This window comes from Chelonia mydas, chromosome 17 (genome assembly GCF_015237465.2).
Source record: "Chelonia mydas isolate rCheMyd1 chromosome 17, rCheMyd1.pri.v2, whole genome shotgun sequence".
NCBI lineage: Eukaryota > Metazoa > Chordata > Testudines > Cheloniidae > Chelonia > Chelonia mydas.
In genome coordinates, this window is record NC_051257.2 from 16,488,383 (window position 1) to 16,509,061 (window position 20,679).

Below are 20,679 nucleotides of genomic sequence, written 5' to 3' on the forward strand. Positions count from 1 at the left end.
CTGCAGGACATGGTCATGAAAAAAAAGACACAAATTGGTATCCTTGCAAAAACTGCAGCCTGAAAAACTTTCTCAGTACTTACAAGAAGATTCTTCCAGATATCTATAGAGTTTTGTAAAAATGCATACTCACTTGAATAGGATCGTATCACCTCAAATCCCTGCTGGTTTTCATGCCTGAAAATACAGGGAAAGTTTTGGCCAATGCAATATGTCCTAAAGGGAAAGATATGCAATGCGGGGCGGGGGGGCATTGTTGATGTCACAAAGCATAAGACCGGGGTCTCAAACATGTGGCCATTTCCTGCGGCCGGCCATAGACGCCGACTCCACCGGCAGCCAAGCTCCCCTGCCCCCCTGCCTCCCACCTCTGCCCCTCCCCACGCGCGCCACGTCCCCACTCCTCCACCTACCTCCCAGCGCTTTCCACCACCAAACAGCTGTTTGGCGGCACTTAGGACTTTCCAGGAGGGAGAGGGGAGGAGCAGGGACACGGCATGCTCAGGGGAGGAGGCGGAGAAGAGGCAGGGCCGTGGCAGGGATTTTGGGAAGAGGTTGGAATAGAGGCAGGGAGGGGGCAGAGTTGGGGTGGGGACTTTGGGGAAGGGGTTGGAATGGGGGCGGGGAAGGGGTGGGAAGAGGTGGGGCAGGGGCAGGGCCTCATGGAAGGGGTGGAGTGGGGGCGGGGCCGGGGGTAGGAGAGGGCTTTTGTATCTTTGTATGAAAAGGTGTCAGTGATGCAGCCCTCGGGCCAATGTACTAGTCCTCATGTGGCCCTCGTGGTGATTTGAGTTTGAGACTCCTGCATAAGACTGTGGCAGAAGCCACTAAGGGTATGAAAGTGGAAGCTAAGGAAAGAGGAGGCTTATATTTCACAGCACGTCAGCACGAAGGCTTTTGCAACTGAAATCCAAAGAAAGGGGCTTCCCTGATCACTTTAAATGTGAATATTCTCTCTGAGGGGGGCAGACAAGTTGTTTGATTTACAGCTAGAGCTGGGCAAATAACTGACTCTATAGCCCAATGAACTGAAAAACCATTCTCACTCTCTCTCTCTGGCCCAGTGACTAGTCAAGTATTTTATACAAAGTGGAAAGACCCGACCCAGAATACCCTATGGTCCAATGACTAGGGCACTCCCCGGTGAGTGTCTTAGCCAAAGGACGATAGGTATTAGGGAGGCACCACCATCATCTTCGCCTCCTCCTCCTCTCCTCTGGCTGTGTTATGAATGGAGCCTAAGTCCCAAACATATTTTTTGGCCAAAACTTTTTAGTGACATCATGTCACATTCATGAACACTTTCGGGTCAACCAAAACTTCATTTTCAGCAAACAAACTAGGAGTCAAAAAAATTTCACCCAGCTCTATTTTCAGCCTCTTTATGGGTCTGATTTTGTGACCTTTGACGTCAATGGGAGCATTGCCAATGACCCTTGAACACACAACAGGAGCTGGGGAGGGAACCCAAGGATGGGGGCAAAGCCAGGTGTGATGAAGAGATAATCCTGGTCCAGAAAACAATTATGATTTTGACTCTTTCCATCCCATCATGGAAGCATTTCGACATAAAGTACGTGCAGACTTGCAATAGAATTCAAAAGGTTCTAGAGACAGCTCCACAAAGCCCAGAAGGAAAGTTTAACCTCTCACATACCTTGGGTCTATTCCAGGGGTGGGCAAACTTTTTGGCCCGAGGGCCACATCTGGGTATGGAAAATGTATGGCGGGCCATGAATGCTCATGAAATTGGGGGTTGGGGTGCAGAAGGGCTCCGACTGGGGGTACGGGCTCTGTGGTGGGACTGGGCATAAGGGGTTCAGAGGGCAGGAGAGGGATCAGGGCTGGGGCAGGGGGTGGGGCACAGGAGAGGCTCAGGGGTGCAGGCTCTGGGCAGCGCTTACCTCAAGCAGCTCCTAGAAACAGCAGCATGTCCCGCCTCCTGCTCCTATGCAGAGGTGCGGCCAGGCATCTCTGTGAGCTACCCTGTCCGCAGGCACTGCCCCTGCAGCTCCCATTGGCTGTGGTCCCCAGCCAATGGGAGCTGCGGGGGCAGCGTGCGGAGCCCCCTGGCTGCTCCTAGACATGCCGCTGCTTCCAGGAGCCGTGTGGAGTGGGGCAAGACCCTGACCCTGCTCCCCGGCTGGAGCGCCAGAGCAGGACAAGCCCCAGACCCTACTTCCTAGCAAGAACTCGAGGGCTGGATTAAAATGCCTGGAGGGCCGGATGTGGCCCCTGGGCCGTAGTTTGCCCACCCCTGGTTTATTCGGTCTTTTCAGAAGACAAGCATCATGTTTTTCACTTTTTTTTTTTTTAAATAAGGTAAAAGAGAGCTGTTGACCATGCATTTTGCTGAGGTAATATTTAAAAAAAGAAGGTGACATACCAAAGGGAAGGGAACACAGCAGAGCGGTAACACTAAAGATTATCTGTTACTGTGGGTACAGACACTGGGGGAGGGTTTCAAAGCACTAATGGGATTTGAGCACTCAGCTCCCATTTACTTCCCCAGCCCAACCCAATGTCTTTGGGAGTGGGTTGGTCTCCTTCCTCTGAAGCATCAGGGCTGGTCACAGCTGGAGATGGGATGTTGGACAGGAAGGGACAGGACTCTGAGGTGGCGCCAAGCATTCTCTCAGGTGCTTGGCTGGCTGTTTCTTGCTCACATGTGCAGGATCTAGCTAAGGGGTCGGCAACCTTTCAGAAGTGGTGTGCCGAGTCTTCATTTATTCACTCTACTTTAAGGTTTCGCGTGCCAGTCATACATTTTAACGTTTTTAGAAGGTCTCTTTCTATAAATCTATAATATATAACTAAACTATTGTTGTATGTAAAGTAAATAAGGTTTTAAAAATGTTTAAGAAGCTTCATTTAAAATTAAATTAAAATGCAGAGCCCCCGGACCCGCGGCCAGCACCCGGGCAGTGTGAGTGCCACTGAAAATCAGCTCGCATGCCGCCTTTGGCACGCTTACCATAAGTTGCCTACCCTTGGTCTAGTTGATCGCCCTACGTGGGGCTGGGAAGGATTTTCCCCCACATCAGATTGCCACGGACCTTGGGAGTTTTGACCTTCCTCGGCTGAAAATGGCTGTGGGTCACTTGCCAGGATAATCTGAGTATACCTCACTTAATCATTTCCCTGCCATCGTGGAGGCCTCAGGCACTGATGCCCCTCCTATTCTCCCCCGTGACACATAACGTTACGTCTCCTGTGGGCTGTAACACTTCAGTCTCATTTCAGTTGTTGGGTTTGGTGAGCGGATGCTAGCGGGTGTTAGACAGGAGCTCAGATTAGATGACGCAGTGGTCCCTTCTGGCCTTCAACTCTGACTTTCAATGGGCGCTGGGCACTCAACTCCCCTTTGTGCCTGCGAAAATCTCTCCCTCTTTCTTCCAGGAGCATAGCTATTAATCTAACACAGAATCTCTTCATTCCGATCAGTCCTGTTCCTATAGCTGCAGTTTGGGGGTGCTTTCAATCAAAGTCCCTGTTTAGATTCCTTGTGACTGTGTGGGTGTGTCACGGGGGTTGCAAAAAAAGCAACAACCAAAAACCAGCTATAGAAATGGAACGTGAAATCTTGACCCCTCTCAAGTCCATGGTTGTTTTGCTACTGACTTCACTGGACCAGGAATACATCCAGGCTCTTGGTTTAATTTCAGCAAGCCAGGACATCTCTCTAACCCCAGACAGGATTCAGAGGGATAGAGCCCCTGCGGTTGCTCTTCCATCAATTGCCAAACATCACACCAAAAGCCTGTCACACTGTCATCTTTAAACTGAGCAGCAGGGTGGCAGCACACAATATGGCCCATCCTTGGGCCCTTCCAGAGCCCTCTGCAGCAGGTTAGCTATGCTGCCAAAGGCAGGAAGAGGTTAAAAGCCATGATTTTTCTTTTTTCTCTAATCTTCTTACTTGTGGTTTGTCTGTTACTGAAGGAAACAAGAGTGTGTGTGAGAGAACTCATGTTTCCTTACTTAGCTGACGTTGTAGGTTTGGTAGTTCAATGCTAGCATATGATCTTATTAGCTAGCACATGTTATTGTTTCAATACCGGTTTTTGTACCTAATGAAGTTGTGGATCTACCTTAATCCTAGAATAGATCAATGTGGTGGCACCATTTTGCAGTGCACTAATTTGCTCCTCTACCCTTTCTCATCTAAAACTCTTATTAAAGCCAATCGGTACATCATTTAGGCCCAAGCTCACAGCTTGTCGTTTAATTTCATGTTATTCTTTCTAAGGGCACTAGGCAGCTTTCCTGTGTCTCTGAGCCATTCTATGTTCTTGGGCACTATGGGATTGTGGACGATCATTATTGCTCCGAGGCAGCTATTTTTCACCTCCAGATTTCCTAACATGTGCAGAACTGGGATGCATAGAGCTCCACAGAGCCCACACAGCAGCTGGGATCAATTTCCTCCTACGAGGACCTCTTGGGAAAAAAATGTGAATGTGAAGGGTAACTTACAGTTTCCTCTGCTTGCACAGCTTCTTTTCCCGTTTAGTAGCTGGAAGAAGATCATCAAAATGGGTGACAGGAATTCAAGTGCCAAAAGAAAACAAAAACTTAAGATGAGCTAACAGGAATTTAGACACAAAGAGGAAGTGCAGAACAGCAATTCTGAAAGGATTTCAACCAGTGCCTCCATCAAACCTGCAGCCAAGACCAGGAAAGAGCGCTGGACTAAAGCGGATGTCCCCTCGGCCAACTGAGAGATGTTTTAACAACATCTGGAGGATTGGAACCAGGATCAGTCAAATTAATCCCTGGTCCAACAGCATGGAACGCAGTTTAGCCCAGCCATGCAAGTCTGTGCCCCACAAGCCACTCAGTAGTAAGCCTTAGAGCATTACTGTCAGTGGCATTCTCCAAGGGTCTGCTCCTTTGTCATGCTGAGCAGCCTCCATTCCCCATGACTTGCATAAGAGGTGAGGGTACTCGGCATCTCGCAGCAGATGCTGAACACCTCACTTCTTAGGTACTCTGCTGGCCCTCATTACTGTAGGGTCTGAGCACCTCACAACCTTTCCTTTACTGTCCCCCCAACACTCCTGCAGATCGGGCAGTGCTATTATCCCCATTTCACAGATGGTGAACTGAGGCCTAGAGAGACTAAGGACCAGATTTTGAAAGTAACTTAGGCCCTCAGTGGAATTTTCAAAAGCACTTTGACACTTAACTCCCCTTGAAACCAATGGGAGTTAGGCGCTTTTGAAAATCCCACTAGGCACCTCTCTGCATCTTTAAGCACGTAAATAATGTTAACAATCTGTCCTTAAGTGCCATGCCCAAGGTCACACAGGAAGTCTGTGCAACAGCAGGAAATCAAACCCTAGGCTATCTCCCTGACCAGCAGACCATCCTTCTTCTCACAGGATCAGCCGTAAGCTGGGCAAGGGCCACTTCTCCAAGTTTAGTACCACTTCTGCTTTGGGGTTCTCTCTCTCTCTCTCTCGAGAGAGAGCATGGGGTCAAACTCATCCTTTGTACAAATCCAATGAACTGAGTGGAATTCCACGAAGGAGGTATTTGACCCATGGTTTCCTTTAAGGAGACATTTCATCTCATCTCATCTCTGACAGATAGGTATACAAGCTCTGACCTTCGGGTGGGAGGTGAGGGTCCCCATATCCCATTGTCCTAAATGATCACAATGGCCAGACAGGTGGCTGCCAGTAGCAGAAGGAAGATCAGTAATGCCCAACTTTGCTTTGAAACCACTGGCACCATGCTTAGCACGGAGGACCTCCTGTCTACGACCTTTTGGAATGACCCACTGGGCCAAATCAGTGCAACTTCATTAAACTGCTGCAAAACCCACCCAAAGCACTGCCAAAACCCACCCATGATTACCTTGTAGCCGGAGCCCACTCTGGCACTAAGCAGTGTGGCTAGTTAATTACCCACATCTCCGAGTCAAACCAGCCTGGGGAGATCCTTTATGGCTCCGCACCACCGCAAGACAATGGATGAAACGCATCCATTGACTCGGAGATAGATTTGCCCCATTGCACACAGGTGCTGAACTGAGAGAGGAAGCGGCAGAACAGAGATTCAGGTGGGAGATGTGATACTGAATGCGAGGGCTCTGGGCCAGGTCGGAGATGCGTGGTATCTCCCGACATTAGAAGGCCGATGATGAATGAATCACAGAGTTGTAAAGGTCAGAGATGGCAAAGCTCTACTAGGTCATCGAGTCCACAGCCCCTGCCAGAGGGAGAGTTGGCTAGGAAGGGAAAGTTTTAATCTCAGTGTAAACTGTACTGCTGAGCTCATCCCCACTGACCAACCACCACCAACAAAATGCCAGCCAGTCAGTGCTCTGCCTGATGTGGATCCTTTGCTGGAGGAGAAAAGAGACAGAGTCAGGTCCAGCAGCCTGGCTGGTTGTGACTATTGGGCCGTACTGCTGCTGTGGTTGCATTCATTTGCATAATGCCCGCTCAGCGGCAGAGCAGGGCAAGTATGCTTTGCAAGGCTCCCTTGATTTACTACAGGACTGTGAGCCTGTCATCGGGGGTCCCATGCACACACAGAACGTCTCAATTTCAAAATAAGACTTCTTGAGCATCTTGCTTTCCTAGTGAACAGCCACAGCCAAGTGCTTTTGGATTTCTCCCCCATCCCCAAGGCTATGAAGCTTTTCCTTCTACATCCTGCAGTCAGCTGCACTGACTGGGGTGGAGAGAGAACCCCAGGGCCCTCCTGCTGTGCCTCTCCCTGTGTAAGAAGCCAGGGATTACAAACTCCTGATCAATGGTTCCTTGCCTCCGTTCCCACTGGCCCCTAGACAGCACAACTCCTGAAGGGGCTGTGCTACCAGGGACTGCCCCTAGAACCACCCCTGAAAGCTTCCACAGCACGGATGAGTAAAAGTCGCAAGCCCACACGCAGGCTGTATTAACTTTCCCTGGTTATGTATGGCAGGGGTTAGAATCTGGAGGGGTCCAGGCAGATCCCCACCATCCATCTTCCTCCCTACCCCATTCCAGCTCTACAGAGCCCTAGCTCTGTGCAGGGGATTGCACTGGGTGGAGGGGAAAGAAGGGTGCAAGCCGCACAGGTGGGAACTGCCTGCGAGCACCAGCTTCCCGCCACCCCCCATTTCAGTAACAGGAGTTGCATGCGAAAAGCAATACTCGCTATGCACACAGTGGGGTCGAGGCAAGTGACTCCCTGAAGGACTTTGTGTAACAGAGGAGAATGGGCAGCAGGAGCTCACGCTGCACCGAGTGCGGGTGGCAGACAGGTAACGCCTAGATCTCACCTTCCCGCACGTGCCCAGAAGAGAAACGCGGGCTCAGGCACCTGTTTTGGGACATCAGGCTCAGCTTGACTTGGGGGAGGGGGTGGGGGGAGTCATCTCTGCAATACTGAATGGCAGCAAAACCTTCATGCTCAGGCAACCCACCCGTGACAGTTAACTCCTGAGTAGGAGAGCAGGCACCATGCCCAGCCCACACTGGGACTGCAGGGAGATACGTAGCTGTTTGGCATAGGCAAGCAGACTGAGCAAGGCAGGATTTCCTCATGCTGAAGGTGCCCCAAATTCAAGGCTGTGGGATAAAGTCCTACCAGAATGCTGACACTTCATGCACATGCTCACAAGAGCCCCCAGCAGCATCAGTGAGGCCGCAGCCCAGAGCAGCTCCACTTGGCTCATTGCTCCGCTGAGGTCCAGCCTGAAACACATGCAGCAGAGGAGAAAAACATTAACTGAACCTGTCAGCGCGTTACAGCTGTGTCAGCCACATGCACGTCTGTGGCTGGGAGGGTTTAAGCACAAACAAGACCTATTTCATGCCTGCTCAACAAGTCTTTCACACAAGAGCCAAATACTTCCCTCCCTTCACCACAGAGCCAAAAGTGCTTTTCAAAGGGGATCAAAGTATCGTCATTAAGTTGTGTAGAAGTTGCTTTTTCTTATTCCCCTTTCCCTGATCTTTGTGGTTAGATTGTGAGGTCCTCAGAGCAGGGACTCTCCTTAAGCATTTGGAAAGCATCTAGCACAGTGGATGCTACCTCAAGTCATTCAAAATAATCATCATCCCCATTTTACAGATGGGGAAACTGAGGCACAGGGCGGGAAAGTGACTTGACCAAGATCACCCATGAGAGGTCAGTGGCAGAGCCAGGAAGATAATCTGGGTTTCCTGACTCCCAAGGCAACTCCCAATCCACTAAGCCACACTGCCTCCCCCCATAATTTTATTAAATAGAAACCATCCAGGAGAGATGGCGATGGAGAGGCAGATAGTGTTTTCTAGCATGACAGACCTCAGGGGTGGGAAAGACCTACACATTAGGCCATCCAATCTTTCCCCCTGTTAATGCAAGATTGTTCTCTGCACGATATTCTCCAATATTTTTTCTGCATTTAAATGGCTCAAACCATGGGGCCTCCACGGCTCCTCCACCCCCTTAACAGAGTGCCTCGACAACAACAAATATTTCTCACTATTCTGCCTGGATTTCAGCCTTAAAAATGTGAAGTACTACATATCATTACCCTAGACTAGAGAAAACAGAAGGTCTGATTCTCCCCTGCCTTGACCTCTGTGAAGTGGGTGTAAAATGCTACCAAATCAGAGCTCTCCACTCTCACCACTGGTATCCTTCACCAGTCACTTTGCATAGGTAAAGGTTGGAAAAAATGCACCCAAGATGGCCCCATTACCACAGCATCCAAGCACTTCACAATCTTTAACGTATCCTCACAACCCCACCGTGGGGCAGGGCAGTGCTACTATCCCCGCTGTACAGATGGGGAACTGAGGCACAGAAAGATTAACTGAATGGTCTAACATCAGACAGGGAGGCTGTAGCAAAGAAGGAACTGAGGCCAAGTCACCTGACTCCATAAGCTGGCACTTCTACCACTGGGCCATCCACGCTCTCATGGGAACCCATGGGAACTAGGCCTTGGGTGAAGTTAAGGAAAGCACCATCCAGTACTTCAGGCTGATGATCACCTGGAGACAATGGTGCTTTCTCTCTGCCAGCAGCACCTAGATGTCAGAAAGAACAGCAGGAGCTGCAGCAGGTCTGTAAGGATTACTAGTAACCTCTCCCCATTAGAGCAGAGTTTATCGGCAGACAGTCTGCATTCAGCACACAGGTCCTGGCAAAGCCATCCGACTTTCCAAGCATGCACACAATGACTTTAAGACCAGCATGTCATTACAGATGACAATATTAATCCATATCAATCTGGAACGACTTGAATCCTCTCTGCTCATCTAGGATTGGATTAAAGCTTCCTCAATTCACTACAAAGTCATCTTTCACTGACAGTTTCCACATCCCTCTCTCCACCTTCTCAGTTCTTTCCGCCTTCATTGAGAACGTTGTGACATTTGCATGAGTACTGAAACGATTCTATGTCCGCAGTGTGTGGAAACCATTCCTGCCATAGCTGCCTTCTAGAAGGCCGGGGTACGGACAGGCCCTTGCTTTTAGTACATCTCTGTCCTACGCACACATACGCACAATGGAGGATAGCTTCCTGCAATCTCTTTTCCTAGGATTGACAAAGTGGGTGAGGTAATATCTTTTATTGAACCAACTTCTGTTGGTGAGAGAGATGAGATTTTCCCCTGGGACTGCAAGTCATGGCTAGAGCTGGTGACTTTCTGGTAGTTCTCCTAAGCAATACCCAAAGTTAGGGTAAAAACCAAGTCAGAGATATAAACCCTCATTCTTCAGGGCATAAGGAAATCACTAGCTCCCCATGCTTAGGAAGAAACTTCTCGTTTCTTAATCATAGCTCAAGCTTAGAACTGGGAGGTGCTAAGCACTCGGGCCGCTCGTCAGCAAAGAACTTAAACACACACTCACTCTTATGTACACGAGTAGCTCAATGGCATTGGCCAGAAAGGATCCTGGACTAATTAGACCATTAATCTGATGCTGTATTTGAATACTGTTCTCACATTCTGTATTTATCTATATGCACTCAGAGACAGAGAAAAATAAGTCCCTCGGTTTTCTCCATGCGTGGTCCAAAGTATTCCATGTTACAGACTGCAGCCGTTCAGGCAAATATGGTAGAGTTTTAATTTTTTTTAAATAAAGGTTCTACGTGGGCCAGTTAAAATCTCTGCTCCCTGCAGCGGGCAGGGAGCTATTTAGGCTTAAAGGGCTGTGACTGTCCTTCAGCTATGCCAGGTTTTGCCCCCCCCAGGAAGGAGTGGGGGTTGGGGTGTCTCAGGAACAGGATTTTAAATCAGTAACTGCACGAGCTAGCTGTAAGAAGAACTGCAGGAGGAGAGTGCTCCCGCCACAGAGCCCGTGAGAACACTGTTGTCCTCGCAGTATATCGTCTTTTTCCACGGGAAGCCATAGCCCAGTGTCTCTTGTTGAGGTTTGTGCAGGAAACAGACCTAGTGAGGAAACAGCTACTGTGAGCAATCAACTGCACTCTGCCAAAGCCCTGAGGACTCCCCCTTCTTTATACCCCTGGCCACAGCCGCCGCATCTTCATTGTATTCAATTCCCTTCACTTGTGTGTGCATCCATGTAATTTTTAGCTTATTCCTCTCTCTGTTGTACAGATTGCCATTGGCCACCCCAGAGGGGGCTGCATTGCTGTGGCACTACAGGTACATAGCCTGTGAAGTGCTTCAGGATGCCCGGTACTATAGAAGCACAAGATGTGATTATCAATGAAGCCTCCAGAGTACAACGAAACTTTTAGGTCCTGGTCCTACCGATTCAAAAGGGGGGGAACCTCCCATTGGCATCCAGTGGTGCAGGACCAAGCCCTTGGTCTAACGGTATTTTGGTATTTAGCAAGGTTACAAGGTAGCAAAATTGATCCCCAGACAGGCTATTGCTGTCACAACTCAATGATTCCACCACAACAAAATGTTGAGAACAGCTTTTTCTTACAAGACACCCTCCCCAAATCCCTGAAATTTCCAACTTCTGCAGTGTCAGAAATTGTTTGTGGACATAAAATCCTCCTGGAAAGCCGAGCCCCAAGAGCCCGGCGATGCTACATTCCATTATAATTCAATCCAAGCCCAGACAGAGGCAATTTGCACTCCTGAAATAGGGGTGGAACTGGTTTAAAAACTAACGAAACACCCCAAATCAGAAAAAAAAAAAAAGTCCCCAGCCCAGATAAATGCATTATAAAAGCCCACTGGATGCCTGCAGTATGACCAGGTTCATGACTATGCAAGGATGGAAGCACAGTGTGACTCTTGGAATCTCCAGGTCAAGCAGACATCACGAGAGCTGCTGGGAATGTGGTCGTGAGGTGTACAACGACTGTCCGTTTGTCTGTAGCGCGTTAGCCCCAGAGTGCAGAAATGCTGAAACACAGAAGCCTCTCTCTCTTGAAAGATCTAATGGAAGAAGTTGACAAAAGGATTTACGACCCGGCAGGGCGAGGCCGGTAACATTTGCTCAGCGTTTGAGGAAAATAAACCAGCAGGATGTCTTTCTGAAAGGCTGAACTCTTCCTTCTCCGGCTGTCTTTGGGAAACGGGCAGGGAGGATCAACATGCTCAAGCAGCCACGTGTTTGTCTGGGTTTTCAACACACCACAGTTCAGGGGATTTCAGAGCACAGGGGGTTTTGGAGTGGGATAGTTTAGAAGATGAGGGCCATTTGCAAAATTCGACTGTGGATAGAAAACACGATTCCCTATAGTTTGGGGCAGCTCAGCTCCTTCTCTAGGGGTAACATTCAGAGATAGCGCTGCAGGCTTGGTCCATTTTAAAGTTTCTCAAGCTTCTCCTTTATCTGTCACATGTCCCCACACAAACAAGGAGACCTCTGTAAGAATTAGGTAGCTGGAACCATTAATAGTCACAGTTCTAATGCTTAGATTTAAACATTGTAAGAGGCTGAAGAAGAGCAAGCAACCGTCTGTGAATCACACACTGCCTGACAGTTCCTGGAAGAATGTCTGACCATAAATGATTATTCCATTCAGAACAGCAAGTAGGAGGGTGGATACACTACTAGTAGTTTCCATTCCATATCACCCCTGTGAGGATTAAGCATACGTTTCGGAGCAGGGCACTCAACTACAGCAGTGCGGGGACTCTCTTTTTTCAAATACAGGGGTATTCTGCATAAACAAAGATGCACATTTTAATGACAGGTTTCAGAGTAGCAGCTGTGTTAGCCTGTATTCGCAAAAAGAAAAGGAGTACTTGTGGCACCTTAGAGACTAACAAATTTATTTGAGCATAAGCTTTTGTAAGCTACAGCTCTTGCATCCGATGAAGTGAGCTGTAGCTCACGAAAGCTTATGCTCAAATAAATTTGTTAGTCTCTAAGGTGCCACAAGTCTTTCTTCTCTTTTTGCTCATTTTAATGGAGATGACATAGGGAAGTTTTCAAGTGTCCTTCAGTCTATACTAGCTAGGTCCTGTGATCTGGGCTGCTATGGTTAAAGGCGTTTCAGTGGTTGGACATTACAACCTGATCCTACAGTTAGGTCCCCATAAAATCATTAGCATTGCCAACCCTCCAGGATTGTCCTGGAGTCTCCAGCAATTAAAGATTAATCTTTAATTAAAGATTGTGTCATGTGAGGAAAACTCCAGGAATACATCCAACTAAAACTGGCAACCCTAGAAATCATTATAGCGAAGCCAGCAGGGCTCTGTGAAGGCACCATATTTGTCCTGATTGCAAGAGAAGGGCTGAAATTGGTCACCGAGGGAGTTCATAAACCTCATCTATAAAACACATGCTTCTGCCTGAGAGGCTGGTGTAAGTAGAGGGTCATCCCCCCCCCTTCAACCTCCCCGTCCCCCACACCACCATTTTAGATTATGGTTATGAAAGCCACTTGTATAACCTGCCCTGCTTTTAAATAAAATGTGAAGAATCAAGATGGTTTGGTGATTTGCTGGAGTAAAAAAATCAAATGGTTGGCTGATTGAAAAGCGTCACTCCAGGAATTAAAGCACGCATACTAAGCCTACGTGTAACACGAGGAACACTTTATTGGTACAGGAGTTCGGGTATACTACCACGGCAAAGCGCTCCTGGTGTGGATGCAGCTATGCCAGGAGAACCGCTCTTTGTACTGATATAGTAAAATCACCCCGCCCCGACAGAAATACACTGCACTGGTAAAAGCACTGTTTTGCTGGTGTAACTGTCTATGCCTGAGACTTCTGCCAGCACCACTCTGTTGGTCGGCGATCACACCCCTGACTGACAGAGCTATGCTGGCAGAAGCCTGTAGCATAGACAAATCCTTGCTAAACAGAGGCAGTACTCACGCCAACTCAGAAGCTTCTAACAGTTACAGAGAAAGACCCTTCCCTTTTTCCCTCATCTATACTAGCTATTTCCCCAAAAATTCTAACCGATTTTAAAAACTATCAAAGCCCTAGGATAGGCCAGGCTCCAGCGACTGTTTTTGTAACCGGTTTGTAGTTAAGCCTTCAAACCAGTTACAGAAAGCGATTTGGCTGCCAGAACTTCGTCCACACCAGTTCTAAAATCAGTTTGAGCTTTAGGGAAAGTCTCAGCAGCAAAGATAAGGCCTTACTGTGTATTTGTGCAGCACCCGACACAAGGGGCCCCCGATCCCGACTGACACCTCTGGGCATTACTGTGACACAAATAGCAACATTGTCAAGGAAAATAGACTAAATTCAGCTCACAGTTCCCAAATGAAAAGGAGTACTTGTGGCACCTTAGAGACTAACCAATTTATTTGAGCATAAGCTTTCGTGAGCTACAGCTCACTTCATCGGATGCATACTGTGGAAAGTACAGAAGATATTATATACACACAAAAAGCATAAAAAAATATCTAAAGTGATCACTCTCTAGGAGAGTGATCACTTTAGATAAGCTATTACCAGCAGGAGAGTGGGGTGGGAGGAGGTATTTTTTCATGCTTTTTGTGTGTATATAATAAGATCTTCTATACTTTCCACAGTATGCATCCGATGAAGTGAGCTGTAGCTCACGAAAGCTTATGCTCAAATAAATTGGTTAGTCTCTAAGGTGCCACAAGTCCTCCTTTTCTTTTTGCGAATACAGACTAACACGGCTGTGACTCAGAAAGTTCCCAAATGGAAACCAAAGGAGTTGCAGCCACTTAAACTTGAGCTGCATTTTGCTCATGTGTTTTCCAGATAGCCCTGAACAGATGTTCAAGTAGACCCAAGTATTTTGTGCCAAGAGAGGAGTAGATACATGTTAGCTGTAGATGGAACAATACAGATAAATAGTCCCTTCCAACCCTCCATTTTTATGATTCTATAAACATTTGAACTGGTACATTATTACTTTCACACAGATTTTTACCTAACGGATTCTGACGGATTGCATGACAAACATGTGATTTGCTGTTTTGTTTTGTGTTTTTAAGTAGGCAACCACTCCCCACCCCCCCAATCCACCCACGCTACCTCCTCCTGGAAAAAGAGCTGCCTGAATCTACACGTATGTCAAAGGGTACAAATAAATAAATAACCTGCTCCTGACATTGCGTGCCATTTGGGTGTATGTTAAATATGCCCACCGTCATTGTCTCTCTCCATCTATATGCCGATATGTAACCAATTCAGGTGAAACACAACAGGTTAGTGCTTTTATGGCCTTTTATCTTTTCAAAGCTCTCCACCATGCCTTAGCTCATCCTGCAAAGTTTATTTTGCACAAAAGCCCTGAAATTGTAAACTTTGTAGAAATATACAGGAAAACCCCCTGCCTGAATTCATATGACGCTTTGTGTCCCCAATCTAGCAGCCAAAGGTGTAAGTAAAAACAAGATCCAATGGCTTAAAGGTGAAGATAGACAAAAAGGAAAAAAGGGGCAACTTTGTAACAGTGAGGTAATTATTCACTGTAGCAATTTACCGAGGGTTGTGACGAATTCTCTATCACCGGAAATTTTAAAATCAAGATGGGATGGTTTTTCTAAAAAATATGCTCTAGTACAAGCAGGAATTAATCAAGGAAGTCCTAGGGCCTGTGTAATACAGGAGGTCAAACTAGATTATCACAATGATCCCTTGTAGTTTTACAATCTGTTAATCTTATGTTTTGAGCATCAGGATTGAATTCAGAGCTAGGCAAAATAAAGAGGAGACAATGGCTCTTCATCTCAGATTTACAATGTCAAGGCCACAATCCTGCAATGCGCAGGTGAATCCTGTCACCATCACAATGCCCCTCGAAAGTCAATGGGGAACCATCCTCTGCCCACTTAGATCCCATTGAAGGATCAGGGCTAAAGGGCCTGATCCTGAAAGCAACTGATTGTTGAGGAGCGTTTGCTGTCGTTTAACCCCAGTGAAGTTGATGAGAGTAAGCACGGCGCTGGTAGCAAGTGTTTGCAAAGTGGTTTTAAAGAATTAGAACAATTTCCCACAAAAGGAATCCAGCACTGTATGTCAAATACATATTGTGGATGTCAGAGTCGTGGAACGGTTCAAGCAAGAATAAATTGACATAGCAAAGGAGAGAGCTAGAGCAAATGTAGAAGCTGCATAGAAAGAGTTAAGAAATCAGACAGCAGGTGAAATAAAACAGAATGACAAGGAGCCTCCAGTTATCAACTAGTTAATTCCTTAGAATATTGTAAAGTGTGTTGACAGCCTCAGAAGATGCTAAGGAAAAGTCTATCACCTTCTGCACTGGAGATTGCACTCACATCAGAAAATAGCTGATAACTACCCATTACTTGTCAAGACACAGGCGACACTGAAGCCATGCTGTATGGTTAGTCCTCACCACAGCTCCTGGGAGGGACTCAGCGTTCGGAATGGCACACAGAAGTATTTTATTCCATATATGCGCTTCTATTAACTTCTATGAGACAGAGAATGTGTCACAAAATTCTCTGATTATCCCAGATTTTGCTAACCTCCTGGGGCATAGCTCAATGAACCTAGATCTCAAGAACACTTTACACCGGTCCTGATCTTAAGAACAATTTGGCACGAAGAGGGTTTTATTTTTTTCTAACCAGAACTGGTAGATATTTCAAGGCATCCGTATGCAGGAAAATTCAAACACACACAAGCCATGAAACAGGAGGAAACCCCAGTAAGTGTAATTACAGCTCAGACCTTTCATAGGGCTGGACTTCTGGGGGGGAAAACATGGCAGACAGCTGGAGCCCTGAAGTCAAGAGTCATACGCAGGAAGCTATGGCCCGATTGCTGGAGAGGACAGCTAGATAAGCCTAGCACATAACTTATACACAGGATCCTGCAAAACCTAGGGCTCACTGCAGATTTTATATTATAAAGGGCATAATAAAAATAAACAGCCAGGATCAACCAGCAGGAAGACAGGGAGGGGATGTAAAGCCACTTTTATGGTCTGACTCAAAAGCAGTGGAAGGAGCCGGTAGGAATCTAAAGAAAAGGAGTACTTGTGGCACCTTAGAGACTAACCAATTTATTTGAGCATAAGCTTTCGTGAGCTACAGCTCACTTCATCAGATGCAAAGCTTATGCTCAAATAAATTGGTTAGTCTCTAAGGTGCCACAAGTCCTCCTTTTCTTTTTGCGAATACAGACTAACACGGCTGCTACTCTGAAACCTGTCATTATGGTAGGAGTCTAATGGCCTTTGGAGCAGGCTCTTAGTGTGAGTAAAATGCTGCTGGGGAAAATATATTTTGGTACCTTCTTTGCATGGTGAGGCCCATCAGCTAATTTATGTACATTCCACCTGAACCCCCACCACACAGAGCGACACACAACAGAATGACAGTAGCCCAGATGCAGTTCTTCTTGACACGGATAATCCAAAGCTCCAAATGCCCTCCCAAAATCATTGCAGAATTAGGGCCTGCTCCAAAGCTCAGTGAAGTCAATGGGAAGACTCCCACCGACTGCAGTGGACTTTGGAGCAGGCCCTCCCCACTCCCAGCCAAACCCCCTTCTCTACCCATCTCACCTGTAGCATCAGCCAGTTCTTTGCAGCTTCCCCATTCTTCTCTATCTCCCCTCACGGAAGCAACCAGCAATACTGGAACAGGTTCCTCATGGGGACTGTAAGCAGGTCTCTGGTTTCCTGTCACCATCTGAATCACTAAACCCGACATCCGTTGCTGTGCTGGACAACCCCCTTTGGCTGATAAAGAAATCAACACACATTTTGACACACTCGTCTCAGCTGGCTCTCACTCAAACAGTTCATTTGGGGTTTGTTGGGCGGTGGGGGGAAGAGACTCAAACAAACCACGCTAAATACACCTATTGCTAGAGCTTGTTTCTACGCTGAAATAGAGCTGCAAAAATTGTCTTTTGCCCCTAAACAAATCAGCGCCAGCAAATTATTACTCCTCGGTCAGCAAGTCAGTACCAGGAATTAATAGCTACACAATTCACTACAATTGTTATTATTCGTATTACAAATAGCATCTAGAAGCCCCAGTTGAGTTCAGGGCCCCAGCCTGCTGGTTGCCGTTTACACACATAGGAAGAGACAGTCCCTGCCTCAAAGAACCACCGGTCATCCCCATTTTACATATGGGTATACAGAGGCCCAGAACAATTGCCCAAGACCTAAGTTGCCGTCTAGTGTCTTTACCACATCCCTCCCTCCCAGCTTCAGCAGCACTTTCCAGATTGAAAGCCTGCAATTAGATCACAGTCATAGTTTATTCCATTGAACTTTTCTACAATGCTTGAAGAATTGTTTTGGGTTTTTTGTTTTTTTGAAGATAGGGGTTCTGCTTAATGGCAATGGGGAAGGACTTATGGCAGGGAATTTACTTACTGGCCCAGAACTTTTCCAAGGAAGCAGATTTTCGTGGGTCAGGAACGAAGTGTGCGCATAAATATAAAAAACCCACAAAAACCATACACACTGGATATACCATGTTGTAAAGCACCTTCCATTGCTGTACAGTATCTCCCAAATATGCAGCTGTGTTTGTATTATATGTGCTTTAATAATTACGCACCTACTGGATGTTTTTCAGCAGACGGAGGGGTTTATTAAGCTTGACAATGAACAGTAATGGCACCTAGTATCTGTCGTAACAACCAGGGATTTAGAGTAGCAGCCGTGTGAGTCTGTATTCGCAAAAAGAAAAGGAGTACTTGTGCCACCTTAGAGACTAACCAATTTATTTGAGCATAAGCTTTCGTGAGCTACAGCTCACTTCATCGGATGCATTCCAGGGATTTGTGCACACATGCAGCAGAAGGTGGCATTTTCCCATCACAATACCTGATTGAACCAGCTCCCCAGTTTTGGGTCAGGAATGCCGTTAGCCAGGTTAACATCAGAAAAAATAGAACTACATTAGCAAATACACGTGTATGTGTCATGGAGTGTGGGGGAGTCAGGGCCCTGCACCCCCCACTTCCGGCAATTCACCGTGACTCTCGGCCAGCCAGTAAAACAGAAGGTTTATTAGACAACAGGAATACAGTCTAAAACAGAGCTTGTAGGTACAGAAAACAGGACCCCCTCAGTCAGATCCATCTTGGGGGGGTGGGGAGCCCAGACCCAGGTTCTGCCCCTCCTCCCCACCCCATCTTCCCAGCCAGCTCCAAACTGAAACTCCCTCCACCCCTCCTCTGGCCTTTGTCTCTTTCCCTGGCAAGGAGGCCACCTGATCTCTTTGTTCTCCAACACCTTCAGTTTGCACCTTGCAGGGGAGGGGCCCAGGCCAACAGTTGCCAGGAGACAGGGTGTTGGCCACTCTCTGTGCAGACAGCATCACACCTGCCCTCTAGGGCTCTGCAACAATCACACCACCTAGATACTTAAGAAATGCATAGGGGAAACTGAGGCACCCACACAGCATTCAGAGAAAACATTAAGAACATTACCACGTCGTCAGTATGTACATGTGCAAATATATTTAAGTCTATATATAACTCTGCTCTTGGGACGAAAAGTAATTTTTTTCCACGTCTTTCAAAATAGCTACTTTGCAAAATCCAGATTTGTGGAAGGCTACATTGGAAGCAGCATGTATGTTTGTAGATAAAGCGCCCTAGGAGCAGGGCATGGAATGGAGCATCGGTCTGCTTATTTATTATTTGATTATGCTGTGTTCCATTACGGGGATGGTACTGTGACCCTTCCCAAGGGTACCTGGGGCACCTCACTACCACCCGTCCTTAGCGCGAGGGAGCCTTGTCTGTGCCTGCCGGGGCTCAGCTCCGACTCTCCCAGCACAGGCAGCACGAGCCCCCCCACCTCAGCCCACATGGGCTTTGCCGTCCCTCATGCACGTTAGCGACAGACATACTCCAACTCCAGCGTCCTCCCAGCAGCCCCCTGCAAGGTCCACCTCCCGGTCCACTAAATACCCACAGCATTACCAGACCCGCTGTTCCCAAGGAAACAATCACCACAGCTTAGTTACACCTTCGAACACAGCTCCACCTAACGCCATGCTTCGATTTGTTTGCAGAGAAAGCAAGGATACATTTATTTAAAAAGAACAGAGATGTATAGGATAGCAAACAAACATTGGCAAACAGTGCTACGTAGAAAATCAAATCACAACATGCATTCTAGTGCCTAAACTTGACTAACAAGATGCCCCCTCTTGTCTAATAAGGCACTGTTTACCCAAAGTCCTTCTTGCAGCATTTTTCAACCAGGATGGCTGCTATCCTATTTCATAAGGCAAAGCCTGTCAGGAGCTTGTCTTCCCAGAAGGATGCCCAGGTGTCTCTCTGCACCCCTAGATATATTAGACCAGTCCTTTGTTCTATAAAACAGAGTACCTCCTCCGTTTACGTATTTCTTCTGAAACGTCACCATCTCTTCATTTGACTCACTAAGCTAATAGACTTCTGTGTAAGACACATAATACACAATGGTCAGCTAAGAATATAAGCATCTCACCTTCTGTCTGGAGGACTCTCCAGGCATGCTACAGGTCACCTGCCTTTAACTACAAGGCCTTAAAAACATAATTTCCAATATATCTACAGATCTCCTTACATATAATCCACATATACCTTGTGCAAAGGTCATGATGATCAGTGTGACATAGGCTTTCAGAAATCTTCACTACCAAACCCAGGGATCCCTGGGACCCTTATGCACCCCTGTGGACTCTGCCTGTTGGCATTAAGATACTAACTGAGGTTATTTACCCTAGTGCATAATTTTGGATGTGGTTTTGAGTAATAGCAGGGCAGCTAGAACTTTGAATATTTTTTCTCCAAAATAAAATAAGGATTTTAATCAGAGCACTTAGCTATCGATCAGTTTATTAGGTGTTTTCCAGCGATTTTTCTCAAAAATATAGAATATTAGCTGTGCATTGCTATTTAATCTCAAACAACCTATTTCTAGTCCCCATTATTACAGGCCTAGTAAACACTGCATGGAGAGAAGTGAAGAAGTTATTTTACAAGTGTAGTCACCCAATAGCTATATGTTCTATAATTAGAATGAAGATCATGGCTAGTTTTCTGTCTTCTTCAATATTAAAAGCAGAAGTGTTTAATTCCATTTGTTGCTCCATTCACATTATGACTGTACGTGACAAGGAGAGATGACTTTTTTTTCTTCTTCTTTTTGGTAGTTGGCACACCCCTCTGTGGTCATGATGTAGGTGTTCTTTATACCAACATCCCCCTTTTCCACTAGTTTGCAGCTTGTGTGGCCATTTTCAGGTGGATAGCATAGGTTTGAAATGCCACTGCAATGGAATGGCAATGTTTTACAACCACACTGCCCAGAAGTAAATGA

The 20,679-nt window shown here is 46.8% G+C and overlaps 1 protein-coding gene across 4 annotated transcripts in view; it reads right to left on the minus strand.

Annotated features, from left to right (window-relative positions):
* Positions 1 to 20,679, minus strand: part of LAT2 (linker for activation of T cells family member 2) — a 45,386-nt gene that overhangs the window by 19,655 nt on the left and 5,052 nt on the right. Inside the window, exons 1-4 of one of the 4 annotated variants that reach the window (XM_043531368.1) lie at positions 16,906 to 16,945; positions 7,585 to 7,691; positions 4,477 to 4,516; positions 134 to 177 (exon numbers count right to left, since the gene is read on the minus strand). In XM_043531368.1, the coding sequence (XP_043387303.1) occupies positions 134 to 177; positions 4,477 to 4,516; positions 7,585 to 7,672 (172 nt within the window). In that variant the 5' untranslated portion in view covers positions 7,673 to 7,691; positions 16,906 to 16,945. Of the gene's footprint in view, positions 1 to 133; positions 178 to 4,476; positions 4,517 to 7,420; positions 7,561 to 7,584; positions 7,692 to 8,860; positions 9,012 to 16,905; positions 16,946 to 20,679 lie in introns of those variants that run through there. The other 3 variants (XM_043531367.1, XM_037880181.2, XM_037880179.2) reach the window with 3 other exon arrangements.